The sequence below is a fragment of the Chiloscyllium plagiosum genome, chromosome 3 (assembly GCF_004010195.1).
Source record: "Chiloscyllium plagiosum isolate BGI_BamShark_2017 chromosome 3, ASM401019v2, whole genome shotgun sequence".
NCBI classification, from domain to species: domain Eukaryota; kingdom Metazoa; phylum Chordata; class Chondrichthyes; order Orectolobiformes; family Hemiscylliidae; genus Chiloscyllium; species Chiloscyllium plagiosum.
The window spans coordinates 65,236,354-65,250,280 of record NC_057712.1 but is presented as its reverse complement, the minus strand read 5'-3'; the positions used below and the strand labels follow the sequence as shown (position 1 = coordinate 65,250,280).

General features: G+C 39.3%; 1 protein-coding gene across 3 annotated transcripts in view; it reads left to right on the top strand.

Annotated features, from left to right (window-relative positions):
• l3mbtl3 (L3MBTL histone methyl-lysine binding protein 3) overlaps positions 1–13,927 on the top strand; it is a 164,697-nt gene that overhangs the window by 81,245 nt on the left and 69,525 nt on the right. For all 3 annotated transcript variants that reach the window (XM_043683602.1, XM_043683595.1, XM_043683587.1), the window contains exons 13-16: positions 3,816–3,901; positions 5,730–5,840; positions 8,388–8,502; positions 13,714–13,816. In XM_043683602.1, the coding sequence (XP_043539537.1) occupies positions 3,816–3,901; positions 5,730–5,840; positions 8,388–8,502; positions 13,714–13,816 (415 nt within the window). The remainder of the gene's footprint in view (positions 1–3,815; positions 3,902–5,729; positions 5,841–8,387; positions 8,503–13,713; positions 13,817–13,927) is intronic.

Below are 13,927 nucleotides of genomic sequence, written 5' to 3'. Positions count from 1 at the left end.
GGACAGGATTTTGGGGGAGTCTGTGTGGGAGTGGGCAGGTCGGCGCAGATGGTAGATGTGGTTTGGGGGAAAGGATGGGAGCGGGTGGGACGGTGTAAGGGCGGATGGGGTTGGGGGAGGGTGGGTGCTCACCCGAGGTTTGCTGCTACCTGGTCTCCTGAACGGGGAGCAGACTTCACAGAAAACTCCGAGCCCCGGAGGAAATCTGTTAATCAATTATCCAAACGAAATAGTGACTGCCAATCTTGTTCGGATAATTGAGATTCCTCTGTACTGAGTGCAGTTGTAGGAAGGATATTGTGAATGTTGACAGGATTCAGAAAAGATTTACAAGGATGTTGCCAGGGTTGGAGGGTTTGAGCTAGAGGGAGAGGCTGAATAGGCTGGGGCTGTTTTCCCTGGAGTATTAGAGACTGAGGAGTAACCTTATGGAAGCCTATAAAATCATGAGGGGTATGGATAGGATAAAAAGCCAAGGTCATTTCCACAGGGTAGGGTAGCCCATTACTAGAGGGCATAGGTTTAAACTGAGAGGGAAAAGATTTAAAAGGGATCTAAGGGGTAACCTTTTTATAGAGTGGTGCGTGTATGGAATGAGCTGCCAGAGGAAGTGGTAGAGGCTGGTACAATTGCAACATTTAAAAGGAATCTGAATGGGTACATGAATAAGAAAGATTTAGAGGGATATAGGCCAAGTGCTGGCAAATGGGACTAGATTAATTTAGGATATCAGGTCCGCATAGATGAAGGGTCTGTTTCCATGCAGTACACTTCTACGATTCTATGCCCTACCATATATTTTGATTACCGCAAGTCCAACTGCACTGACCAACCTCTGTCACTAGGTGGAGCCTGGCCAATTTAACTATCCTGTAGAACACAGGTGCTGTATTTCAGCTTACTTTGGTTTTACAGTTACTTCATTATCATTTCAAGAGTTTAGCTGTTTGTTACTGGTAGCACTATATTTCAACTTGGCAGTTACTGTGTAATGTTTTACTCCGCTAAGGAAGACCACACAGAACCAAAATAAAAAAGCACAAAAACTGTGGATATGGAAGATCTGAAACAAAAACAGAAACTGTTGGAGAAACTCAGCAAATGTGGAGAGAAGACAGAGTTAACATTTTCCTTTTCACCAGACCCAAAATATTGACGCTACTTTCTTTCCACAATTCTGTTTCCTATCAAACTTGGCTTCTGTTTTAAGAGACATTCCTGTAGGAATCAGTGATTCACTACAAGTCTTTTAACTTGAATTCAAAATATTCACCAACACAACCCCAAGTTCAAGTAAGGACAACTTGTAGTTAATTCTGAAAAGAACTGACATTTTCAAACCATCAGCATCTGATGGATGCTTATGAAATGTTGATGTCTACGTGCAATTGAATTATTACAAGTAGGAATAATTGAAATACTAGCTATAATAGTAAATTGACTGGGGGCAAATATTCATAGGTAAAGGGACGGCTGGAAAATGGGAAGCCCTTAGAAATGAGATAATGAGAGTCCAGAGACAGTATATTCCAGTTAGGGCGAAATGAGAGGCTGGTAGGTGTAGGGAATGTTGGATGACTCGAGAAGTTGAGCCTTTGGTTAAGAAAGAGAAGGAAGCATATCTCTGGTTTAGACAGGAAAGATCGAGTGAATCCTTAGAGTATAAAGGTAGTAGGAATATACTTAAGAGAGAAATCAGGAGGGCAAAAAGGGGCCATGAGATAGCTTTGGCAAATAGAGTTAAGGAGAATCCAAAGGGTTTTTTACAAATACATTAAGGTTAAAAGGGTAACTAGAGAGAGAATAGGGCCTCTCAAAGATTAGCAGGGCATCTTTTATGTGGAGCTGCAGCAGATGAGAGAGATACTAAATGAGTATTTTGCATCAGTGTTTACTGTGGAAAAGGGCATGGAAGATATAGAATGTAGGGAATTGGATGGTGAAATCTTGAGAAATGTCCATATTACAGAGGAGGAAGTGCTGGATGTCTTGAAACGGGTAAAGGTGGATAAATCCCGAGGACTTGATCAGGTGTGCCCTAGAACTCTGTGGGGAAACTAGAGAAGTGATTGCTGAGCCCCTTGCTGAGATCTTTGTATCATTGATAGTCACAGGTGAGGTGCCACTGTTTAAGAAGGGTGGTAAGCACAAGCCAGGGATCTATAGTCCAGTAATCTTGACTTCGGTGGTGGGCAAGTTGTTGGAAGGAATCCTGAGGGACAGGATGTACATGTATTTGAAAAGGCAAGGACTGATTAGGGATAGTCAGCATGGCTTTATGCGTGGGAAATCATGTCTCACAGACTTGATTGAGTTTTTTGAAGAAGTAACAAAGAGGATTGATGAGTGTAGACTTTTAGATGTGATCTATATGGAGTTCAGTAAAGCATTCAACACGGTTCCCTATAGGAGACTGGTTAGCAAGGTTAGATCTCATGAAATACAGGGAGAACTAGCCATTTGGATACAGAACTGGCTCAAAGGCAGAAGACAGAAGGTGGTGGTGGAGGGTTGATTTTCAGACTGGAAGCCTGTGACCAGTCGAGTGCCGGAAGGATTGGTGCTGGGTCCACCTCATTTCATCATTTATATAAATGATTTGAATATGAACATAGGAAGTATAATTAGTAAGTTTGCAGATGACACCAAAATTGGAGGTATAGTGAACAGCGAGGAAGGTTACCTCAGATTGCAACAGAATCTTGATCAGATGGGCTGAGGAATGGCAGATGGAGTTTAATTTAGATAAATGTGCGGTGCTGCATTTTGGGAAAGCAAATCTTAGCAGGACTCATACACTTAATGGTAAGGTCCTCAGGAGTGTTGCTGAACAAAGAGACCTTGGAGTGCAGGTTCACAGTTCCTTAAAAATAGAGTCACAGGTAGATAGGATAGTGAAGAAGGTGTTTGGTATGCTTTCCTTTATTGGTCAGAATATTGAGTACAGGAGTTGGGAGGTCATGTTGCGGCAGTACATGGCATTGGTTAGGTCACCTTTGGAATAGTGAGTGCAATTCTGGTCTTCCTATTGAAGGATGTTGTGAAACTTGAAAGGATTCAGAAAAGATTTACAAGGATGTTGCCAAGGTTGGAGGATTTGAGCTATAGAGAGAGGTTGAATAGGCTGGGGCTGTTTTCACTAGAGCGTGGAGACTGAGGGGTGACCTTGTAGAAGTTTATAAAATCATGAGGGGCATGGATAGGGTAAAGAGACAAAGTCTTTTCCCAGGGGTGGCAGAGTACAGAACTAGAGGGCATAGATTTAGGGTGAGAAGGGAAAGATATAAAAGAGACCCAAGGGGCACCTTTTTCATGCAGCGGGTGGTACGTGTATGGAATGAGCTGTCAGAGGAAGTCGTGGAGGCTGGGATAATTGCGACATTTAAAAGGCATCTGGATGGGTATATGAATAGGAAGGGTTTGGAGGGATATGGACTGGATCCTGGCAATTGGGACTAAATTGGGTTGGGATATCTGGTTGACATGGACGAGTTAGGCCAAAGGGTCTGTTTCCATGTTTTACATTTCTATGACTCTATTTATGTTTGGCCATCTTATCAATTTGGGCCATATAAAATGTTGCAAATTTGGTTTTAGTACCTTATTTTCACCCATTCTTTAATCAAAATTTTGTAGATTAGCTTAAACATTCAAAATGTTTTTAGATATATAAGTAGATACCAGGTGAATAAGAAAGTCTTGGCTTATTTTAAGGCAAAGCTGCAGTGGGGTGGCAGGGAGAGGAGTATAACGTGTTATGACAGTTAATTGTAGAGCTAGAATGTTTAAAGATGAATTTATTTCATTTGATGTAGATTATCATGATCCTAAATGGTTTACATGGGAGAAGTACTTGGAAGAAACAAATTCTCTGCCTGCTCCTGCAAGAGCTTTTAAATCAGTAAGTAATTACAGAATAAATGAATGATGCTGTTCATACAAGTTTTATTACATCAAATAAAATTAATTGACCACATTGTCATATTATAAAAGGAAATCACTTTTGATTTTGATTTGCATAGAGCAGAAGTAAACATCAATCTTACAGTTTGCAAGGGTTTGGGGAAAATATATTAACTTGGATAAAAGATTGGCTAATGAATCGAAAAAAGAGATTTGTGATAAATGAGTCTTTTTCCTGTTGGCAAGATGTAACTAGTGGGGTGCCTTAGAGTTCACTCCTAAGGCCCCAACCATTTACAATCTATAATAATGATTAGGATGAAGGGATATAAAGTACGATAGCCAAATTTGCAGGTCACCTCAAAGTTGATTGGAAAGTAAGTTAAGAAAATGTACATATGGATAAATGAGATGAATTGGTCAAAATTTGGCCAATAGAATTTAGCATGGATAAGTGTGAGGTTATCCATTTTTATTTGAAGAATGAAAGGCAACCTTATTATTGAAATGGAGAGAAACTACAGAGTGCTTTGGTGTAGAGGGAGCTGGGTGTCGTCCTGCATGAGTAATAGAACTAATATTTAGTACAGCAGGAAATAAGGGATGGTAAACAGTGATTTGGCATTTATTGCTTAAGGGCTGGAATATGAAAGTAGAGAAGCATTGCTGCAACTGTACAAGACGTTGGTGAGACCACACCTGGAGTATTGCTTACAGTTTTGAGCCTCTTGAGGAAGGATGTAGATGCATCAGAAGCAGGTCAGAGGAGATACACTAGATTAATTCAAAAGATGTGGGGTTTACCTTAAGAAGGCAGATCGAGCAATTTAGGCCTATATTCTCTGGAATTGAGAAGAACGAGAGAAGGTCTAATTGAGTTGTATGAGATGTTAAAGGGAACTGTCAAAGTAGACATAGAACAATCTTCTTTTCCCCATTTCATAGGTCAGTGCAGCATCGAGGGCCGAAGGGCTTGTGCTGTGCTGTAATGTTCTGTGTTCTAATTTAGAATAAGACGTAATAGTTTTAGGAAAAGGGGGAGCATATTTAAAACGGAGCTGAGGTGCAATGACCTCTCAAAAAAAATTGTGAATCTGTGAAATTCATTAACCCAGAATGCGGTGGATTCTGAGACACTGAATAAATTTGAGGAGATAGATTTTTAATTAGTAATGGGCTGAAGGGTCCTGGACAGCAGGCAAGAAAATGGAATTAAGGCTGAGGTGTGATCAGACATGATCGTCAAATTAGGTCTACAGTCTTACCAGACCATAGGGTTGCTCTCTCATTAGAGAGAGACAACTGGTGATGATTTTACATGAGTGCCACCACATCTCAGGCCAGAGGAGAGATTGAGAAGTAGAGTCCTTCATGGTAACGTCAGCCAGTACAGGAATTGAACCCATGCTATCAGCATCACACTGCTTCGCAAACTAACTATCTAGCCAACTGAGCTAAACTAACCCCGCCATGAATGGCAGAGCAGGCTTGAGAGGCTGAATTACCATCCTGCTCTAAGTTCTTATAATGGTAAATCTATTTACCTAATGTCTAAGCATATTCTGACTATATCCTGCTCAATTCATGCTGTATCTAAACTAAAAATTAAGAATTGGTCTCGGTACAATATTTTGTTCTGCAGTAATTTTGAATGCATGTGCTAAGTTCCAATTTTAATATTTTTATGTCTGTTTGATATCTACAGTTAAAAATTAAAATTTCAGGGTATGCTGTTTTTAACCTATCCATCAAGCCTTGTGGATGCTGCCTGTGAAAAGTAATTTCCGAAACAGTGATCTGTATTGTAATGCCCTGTATTGTTTCAGCGTCCCATGCATGGGTTTTTACCAAACATGAAACTTGAGGCTGTTGATAAGCGGAATCCAATGCTGATCAGAGTGGCAACAATTGTAGATACGGATGATCATAGAGTAAAGGTAAGTTATTGCATATGGAATTTGGATTGCTAATTAATGGTAATTACTAAATGATATGTTTTGTGTTCGAGGCAGAACGCATGGGAAATTGGATGAGAGTTGGGACATACTCAGTCAACATATGCAATTCATTAAACCTGTTCTCTCTTGAAAGATTAAAACCATGATGTTCATGAATGCACCGATGTATAATTTATTAAAAACAATATATGGAGTATATTTTGTCTCCAAGATCTTGTTGGTTCTCATTTTTGTCAGACTTCCATATCAGTATTATTCACTATAAATTTTTGTCAATGTTTACAGTGAAATCCTGTTCACAGGCTCCTACTCTGTGAAATTATAGGCTCTAACCACCAGGTGGTGATGTATTATCTTCGTTCCACCAGTTGTTCAAAATGTTTTCTGAATATTGATTACTTTTCTCTTTTCTAAGGAGAATTTCTTTTGACCAAATTACATGAACTGTTCCACATAATTAAAATTGTACAGCAAGTTGCCTTTCTTGTGTTTTCGTTGGTCCACATCTTCAGACCTGTTGGATACCCAACAGAAGACCCAAAGTGTGCATGTGGACCCCTCAAAAGCTCTGACACACTGACCTCAATGAGAATTGCCCAGGAAGTTTGAACTTCTGACAGGCAATTCTCCTGTTTTCGAGGAACCTCTTTAAACCAGAGTTGGAACCTTTTTAGATTGCTCCGATTTATCTAGTTTTAGCAAATGTTGGACAGAAAACTCCTTATCAAGTTGCAGACTGTCAATAAATCTGATCCCAAAATCCCTCTCACTACAAGCCCTGATATTCCTCTTGCTCACACCCCCTTCCCCACTGACCCCTGATGACACCAAAAAACCACTACTGCCTTCGAATGCCAATTTTCGCACCCACCATCCCAATCTGGGTATCCCTGATCTGGTTACTCTTATAACCATGTTCATTTATCCATTTTCTGTCATCCACTCACCCTTCGCTGACCTTTATAGGGAACATCATAAACTTGCTTTATTGCAGTCAGTTTGATTAAAAAAGGGGTATGTTCAGCCTTCTCTGCCCCCCCCCCCCTCTTGCCCCATAGCTCCAGTGCAGCAATGGAGCCCTTTGACTGAAAAGTACCCACCATATTTCTGAAGAAGCCAGGTTCAGAGACCCAGCCAGAAATCTGGAGCAGGTCAGAATGGATGTAAGGAAGAGCAGAGTGACGATTTGAGAATAATTTCAGCTTCCCAAAAAATCTGGGCATGGTTCCTTCAATGTCTCAGAAACAAACAGGTTAATTTGCAAGGATCTTGCCAGGATTGGAGGGTTTGAGTTGCAGGGAGAGGTTGAATAGACTGGGGCTATTTTCCCTGGAGTGTCGAAGGCTGAGGGGTGATATCTTTTATATAAACCTTTTTATAGAGGTTTATCAAATCATGAGAGGCATGGATAGGATAAATAGGTAAGGTCTTTTCCTTGGGGTTGGGAAGTCCAAAACCGGAGGGCATAAGTTTAGGGTGAAAGGAGAAACATATAAAAGGGACCCAAGGGGCAACTGCTTCACGCTGAGGGTGATTTGTGTATGGAATGAGTTGCCAGAGGAAGTGTTGGAGGCTGGTACGATTACAATATTTAAAAGACAATTGGATGTGTATACGAATAGGAATAATTTAGAAGGTTAGGGGCCAAATGCTGGCAAATGGGACTAGATTAATATAGGATATCTGGTTGGCTTGGACAAGTTGGACTGAAAGGTCTATTTCTGTGCTGTGTATCTCTGGGACTCTATGTCAGTAAAACTGTGAACACTCAGCCCCTTGCTTTGATAATGATTTGAACATGGACAACAGTCATGTATTAATAATGTTGTAATGATAACATTGGGAGGATATGTCAATAAACAGCTGTCAAAGTGCTTGAATAGATTATTCGTCAACTCTTGGTTACAGACAGTTTTCTTTTCAACTTTTTACAGCGCAGTGCATTTAAATAGCTTTCCAGTTATATGTATGTTGAAGTGTTGAAAGCCTTTCTGAGAAGGTTTATTAGACTAACACCTAGAATTAGCAGATTTCCGTATGACAAAAGACTAGACAGGCTAGGCCTATAACCTCTGGGGTTTGGAAGAGTCAGGTGATTGAGATTGAAACGCATAAGATATTGACGTGACTGATGTTGAGTGTGTTTCCACTTGTCAAAGAATCTCAAACTTGGAGGTCAAAGTTTAAAAATAAGTGATCGCTCACTTCAGATAGATGAAGGAAAAAAGTCTCAATGGGTTGTGAGCGTTTAGAACTTCCTTCTTCAAAAGACAGTGGATGCCGAATCTTTAAATGTTTTGAAAGGCAGTCATATAAATAGGTTTTTGATTACCAAGGGAATGAAAAATTATGGGGACTATACAGGAAAGTAGAATTGAGGTTAAAATCAGATCAGCCACAAGGCAGAACAGGCTCAAAGGGCTGAGTGGTCTCTTCTTGCTCCTTGTTTATGTTCAGTGATAAAATCAGTTGCTCTAATATCTTAGTGCTTTTAAGTTTGACTGTACTTTCTCATTGTTTATCTAGATACATTTTGATGGCTGGAACTATGATTATGATTACTGGATTGATGCTGATAGCCCTGATATCCATCCTGCAGGCTGGTGTGCTAAAACTGGACACCCTCTTCAACCACCTATCAGTAAGCTCCATCTATGAAATTTATTTCCTTGTAAGGATAATATTTTTCTTATTAAAATAAAGTAGTGAGAGCTCAACAAAACAAAATACCACAACTTTCCTGTTGTACACGGCCATTTGTTAAGCCACACAGCTCTGGCCTCATAAGCAAGCCTCCAGCGTTCTTTAAATCCAATCATACCCTCAGTGATCTTTTACCCTCTGCTGAAACATTCCCTACTCTCTCCTTCCTGCTCTGACCTCAGAAACAGCTCAAAGCCTCCAAACTGTATTGACAGCTGGGATCCATTCATATGGTGATGAGGCTGAGGTCCCCCAGGGTTTATATGTGCTGTCATCTGCAGACATCAGTTATCATTTGGATATCTCTAACACATTTAATTGAGACCATTAAAGTTGAGCTCTTGTGGTGCAGTGGTAGTGTCCCTACACTTGAGATCAGGCACCTGTGTTCATGTCCCACTTGCTGCGGAGGTGTGTAATAATGTGTCTGAACAGGTTAATTAGAAAATTTGTTAAATTTGGCAGAGCATCTGCATCCCTTTTGCCCGTGATTGTTTCCAGTACATTCCCCAGCACCTTTCCAGAATAACATTACACCTTTGTGTTTGATATGTAAGATAAATCTGGAAGTCTGGTTGGTGATGGTTGGCAGTAATATAAATTTAGGGCTTGATCACATCACTTGTATTGCTGCTAGGTAATGGCCATGCGAACGGCAATGAACAAAATTATTTCGTTCCTGTTGGATTTGAATATATTTGTCACCTTTTGAGTATATTCAGTATATCATTATCATTATGCATGTTCCATTTTTGTTGTTTTGAAATTTGATTGTGCTTTGACCTTTGGCACTGAGGACATCTTGCAATTAAATTTGCAAATCTCCTAGATTTAATGAAATTGGACTGTCTTGGAAATATTCATGGGCTACTACCTGAGTATCACCGGCCAGGAGATTGAAAAATAAATGTAATGTTTGAACTGACATTTTAATTTGGATAATGATATTTTCTAAAACACGTTAAATTGTGTTATATGTAGAAAATAGAAGGATAATTTCAGCAGTCTTTGATTCAGATTTAACAATATTAAGATAGTAAATCTTGAGAGTTCATTATTTCTTGAACCTTGCCATCATTCAAAGTGATCACAGATTGTATTACCAAATCTATTTTTCTTTCTTTTGAGGTAGTTTTGGATTCACTGTATATCCATCTTAAAAGTAAAATATCTAACATGGATCATAGTTTTCAAAGAAAGTAATAACGAAGTAAGGGATAGACAATATCAGTACCACAATGTATCTTGATGGAGAATAGATCTGAATTCATCCAAAGCTTGCTTATAAAAGTATTTTGATTTCTGTATGGCACATTATTTATTTAACACAATTAGATAGTTAATTGTAAAGGTAGTATATAGTGTGTGTGTGTGTGTGTTGAGAAAGAGGATACATGAGCAAGCTGTAAGGTAGATCTGTTATATAAAGGGGAAGAAAATGCAGAGGTCTGGCCTATATTGACCAATAATTGAACGTGAAGAATCAATCAATCAATAATCATGCTGCACAATGACTTAGTGGTTAACACTGCTGCTTCACAGAGCCAGGGACCTGGGTTCAATTCCACCCACTGATGACTGTGCAAACTCCACACAGACATTCTTCCCATGCCTGTGTGGGTTTTCTCCGGGTGCTCCAATTTCCCCTCTCAGTCCAAAGATGTGTAGGTTATGTGGAATGGCCATGCTAAATTGCCCATAGTGTCGAAGGATATGTAGGCTAAGTGGATTAGCCATCGGAAATACAATGATAGGGGAGGGTGTCGGGTCTTGGTGGGATGAAGTTTATAGGGATCGGTGTGGACTTGAAGGGCCGAATAGCTTGCTTCCACACCGTCGAGATTCCATGATTCTGTGAACCATGAGGAATCCACCTCATGGTTTAGTTTGTCTTTGTCAAATCTCATTTGAGTACCTGAATTACTAGATTAGCTTGTGCATGACATTGTACTGGAGCTTTGTGGAGCATCATATTGCAAGTGTGGTTCAATTGTGCTGAGCTACAATGCACATAATTGGAAATGAGAGCAAACCTTCATATTCCAGAGCTCAGATATATGAAGAATCATGTAAGGTATGTTGATAACATGGCTAAACAAATGCTGCAAGTCCTTCCAATATACCTATGGCAGTCAGTAAATGCAGGGAGTCTTCAGATTGTCCAGTGCTTGCTATGTGCTGGCTGCAGTGCTACACCCTTCCCACATTAGAAGATTTTATAAATTAGTTCTTGCCATGGACTGTCCACCAAGGATTGCAGTTTTGGGTGAAGAGTTTCCACACTCTAAATTATAACTCTGCTTTCTTCCGAAAGATGTTGCCAAACCTACTGAGTTTCTTCAGCAACTTCTGATTTTTTTTGCTTCAGATCTGCAGTATCTGAAGTTCTTTGTTTTATTTTAAGGTTTGCTAGGTCAGCTGAAGCTTCAAAACTGTAACTGATGAACTGTGTATTAATCTGGCAGTCACAGAAGGCTGCATGAGGTTCTTGGTGTTCAATTCCAGATGACTCTGCTTAAGAGTGTCCTAACAGGTATTGACTAGGCAATCAGTGGGAAGTTTAACAGTATTATCGTTATAATGGGAATGCTTTGAGCCGGAAGACTTCAGAGTCATCTGGAATTTTGACTTTTTTGTTAATCATCTGCATGAACCCCATATGAATATTTCACTAATGTCACAAATGGGTTTTAAAGCAAAACAGCTTTGATGTATACTATTTATATTTATGAATGTTTTAGAACTAAGTTTAGCAGCCATCTTTGGGTTGTTTAATCATGTGACTGGACTTAGCAGGAAGCTTTCAAAAGCTTCTCTGGAGTTAGTCAGTCAGACAGTCGATACCCCACCTACCTTCTGTTGGAACTAGAATGCTCATATTGTATTGTAAATTGCCTCAGAGTCCGTTCATTCTCAACAAATTGTCAACCTGATAGGATAGGGATAACATGTAATTCTATAAGATGATGTGTTGATGATATTCCACTTAACCTCTGGCAGTTGGCTATCTTCAAAACAAGCTTTTGTCTCAGTGGTAACTGTCCCTGCACCAGCATGACCACCCCAGGAAGCTTCGTCACATGACTCCCATAGTGTTGAACTCATCTGTCTTTTGACTGTACAGTTTTGAAATAGTGATTATTTAAAGGGTCAATGCTGCTGTGTACAACATCTACTGACAGAATCGATGTTTTGAACATAAGCCCTTCATCAGGAAGGGTTCTAAATTTAAAACCGGATTTATTTCATCTACTTGTAGGTGTTGTTGTGGGAGTGGGGGACGTGACAAAGTTGGGGGGGAGGAGAGGATATGCGGATAACACCCTTCATCAGGCTTATGTCCGAAATGTCGATTCTCCTGCTCCTCAGATGCTGCCTGACCTGCTGTGCTTTTCCAGCACCACACTCTTGATTCTGATCTGCAACGTCTGCAGTCCTCACTTTCTCCTAACATCTACTGATAATCTTAAAACTACTGATTCCCAGCTATAACTGAAAACTCTGACTTGTAACGAGTGGGCAAAACCTGTACATGTGCTCTCTGCAAGTAATAAAACTGCATTTGTCAAGGCAGAAATTATATTTCAGCATTCTGCATCAGAAGATATTTGAAGAAATCTTAAGGAGAAGAAGCTGTCACTGACTCCTGAATTGCTAATTAGCCAGTTAACCACTCCACACAAAAATTCCATCTTTGGAGTTTTGCATTCCACCTTAAAACTAAGGACACAGAAAAACTGGTATCCTTCTTATTTTGTACAAAGCTATTGCTATTTGAATAATCTTGTTATCCTTTTTGATATTCCCTTGTATGCTTATAAGTGTACCTGTATTGTGAATTGTCTCCCTTTCTCTGCCATTCCCCCCCCCCCCCCCAATCCCACAACAATACCTACAAATGTGTGAAATAAATCCTGTTTTAAATTTATAACTGTTTAGTCATCACCCTACACTGTTTACAAAAGGGGAAAAACTGAATCCCAATCTACTAACTGTTCATGAGAATACGGGGAGAGATTTGTCTTAAAACTTACAATCTGTCCAAAGCAATAAGGTGTAGTTCTGACTTGGTAACTGGAGCAACAATATTAGTGCAAGTGTTTTTGTTTATCATTGCTTGTTGCTCATTTGGGAAAAACGAAGACACTGACTATATGGCTGATGATGTGTCAGCAAACAAATTACTACTTTAAATCATTCTTTAGCAGATAACAACATTCATTAGCAAAACAAAACTAATAATATTCTATTAAAGTTATAGTTTATTCAGCTAGAAACACAAAATCTTGCTCAAGGCTAGCTACAAAGCAGGCACATTCAATAATTAGCATGCTTTAATGAAGCTTCTCTTACTTAATTTAGCAGTTTAACCTAACACATTTTCTAGCACAAGCTGGTATCAATGTAGGATTATAGTTTTCCACTCGTCTTCATTTTTACATGTCTTTGGCATTTATTTGGTCATGATATTTAAATGAATGAGGCACCGCATTAGACCATTCAGCTTCTGTAATTTTTTTGAAAGCAGTTGAACCTATAGGCATAGACTTTAATCCTTTCAGTTGCTTGATCATCTATTTTCCTGACTTGTACATGGAAAGAACCTTTCTGTTTGGTGATGGATCAAATCAAATCTGTTTTCTTTTTCCTGTGACTTTTCAAAAGAACTGGGGTGTATTTCTAAAATCCAAAGGGTATATGGTGGAAATGAATGAAAGACTTGATTATCCTCCAATGTCACGATGACTAAACAATTGATTCAGCTGAGCAAGTGGTCCATACAAAACAGGAAGGTCTCCAGTCTATCTTGCAGCATCATACAGTGGTTGAGCTTTATGTGGCATAATGCCTCTGATTTACAGAAAGGAAGATTTATACTTGATTTTGTTTTAACAATTGGTATTGGGTGTTTCTGTTAGGACAGAAATAAAGTAGAGTTATAAAACATAGAATATTTGCCATCGCAGAAGAATGGGTCCTATTTTTGCTTTCGATTTAGAGATTACATTCAAAGAAGGAGAAAAAGTGGATTATACTTTTCATTACTCGGTCAGAATCTAATCTCTGATAGCTGTGTGTAATGCGCTGATAAAAATGTTGATTGACAGATTGTAGATTTAACAGCTGGGTTTTTGTTTGTTGCAAACAGGCCCATTAGACTTGGTGGAAGCTTCAGAACAGGGAGGATGTCCCACTCCAGGATGTAAAGGAATTGGACATATAAAAGGAGGGAAACATTCGGGTCATCACAGGTAAAAGAACAAACTACTAGTTTAAGAGAAAAAAAAGAAATAAATTGTGCTTAAATTAATGATTTGCCTCAATATATTCATTTTCACTATGATGTGCCAGATAGTTTGAGC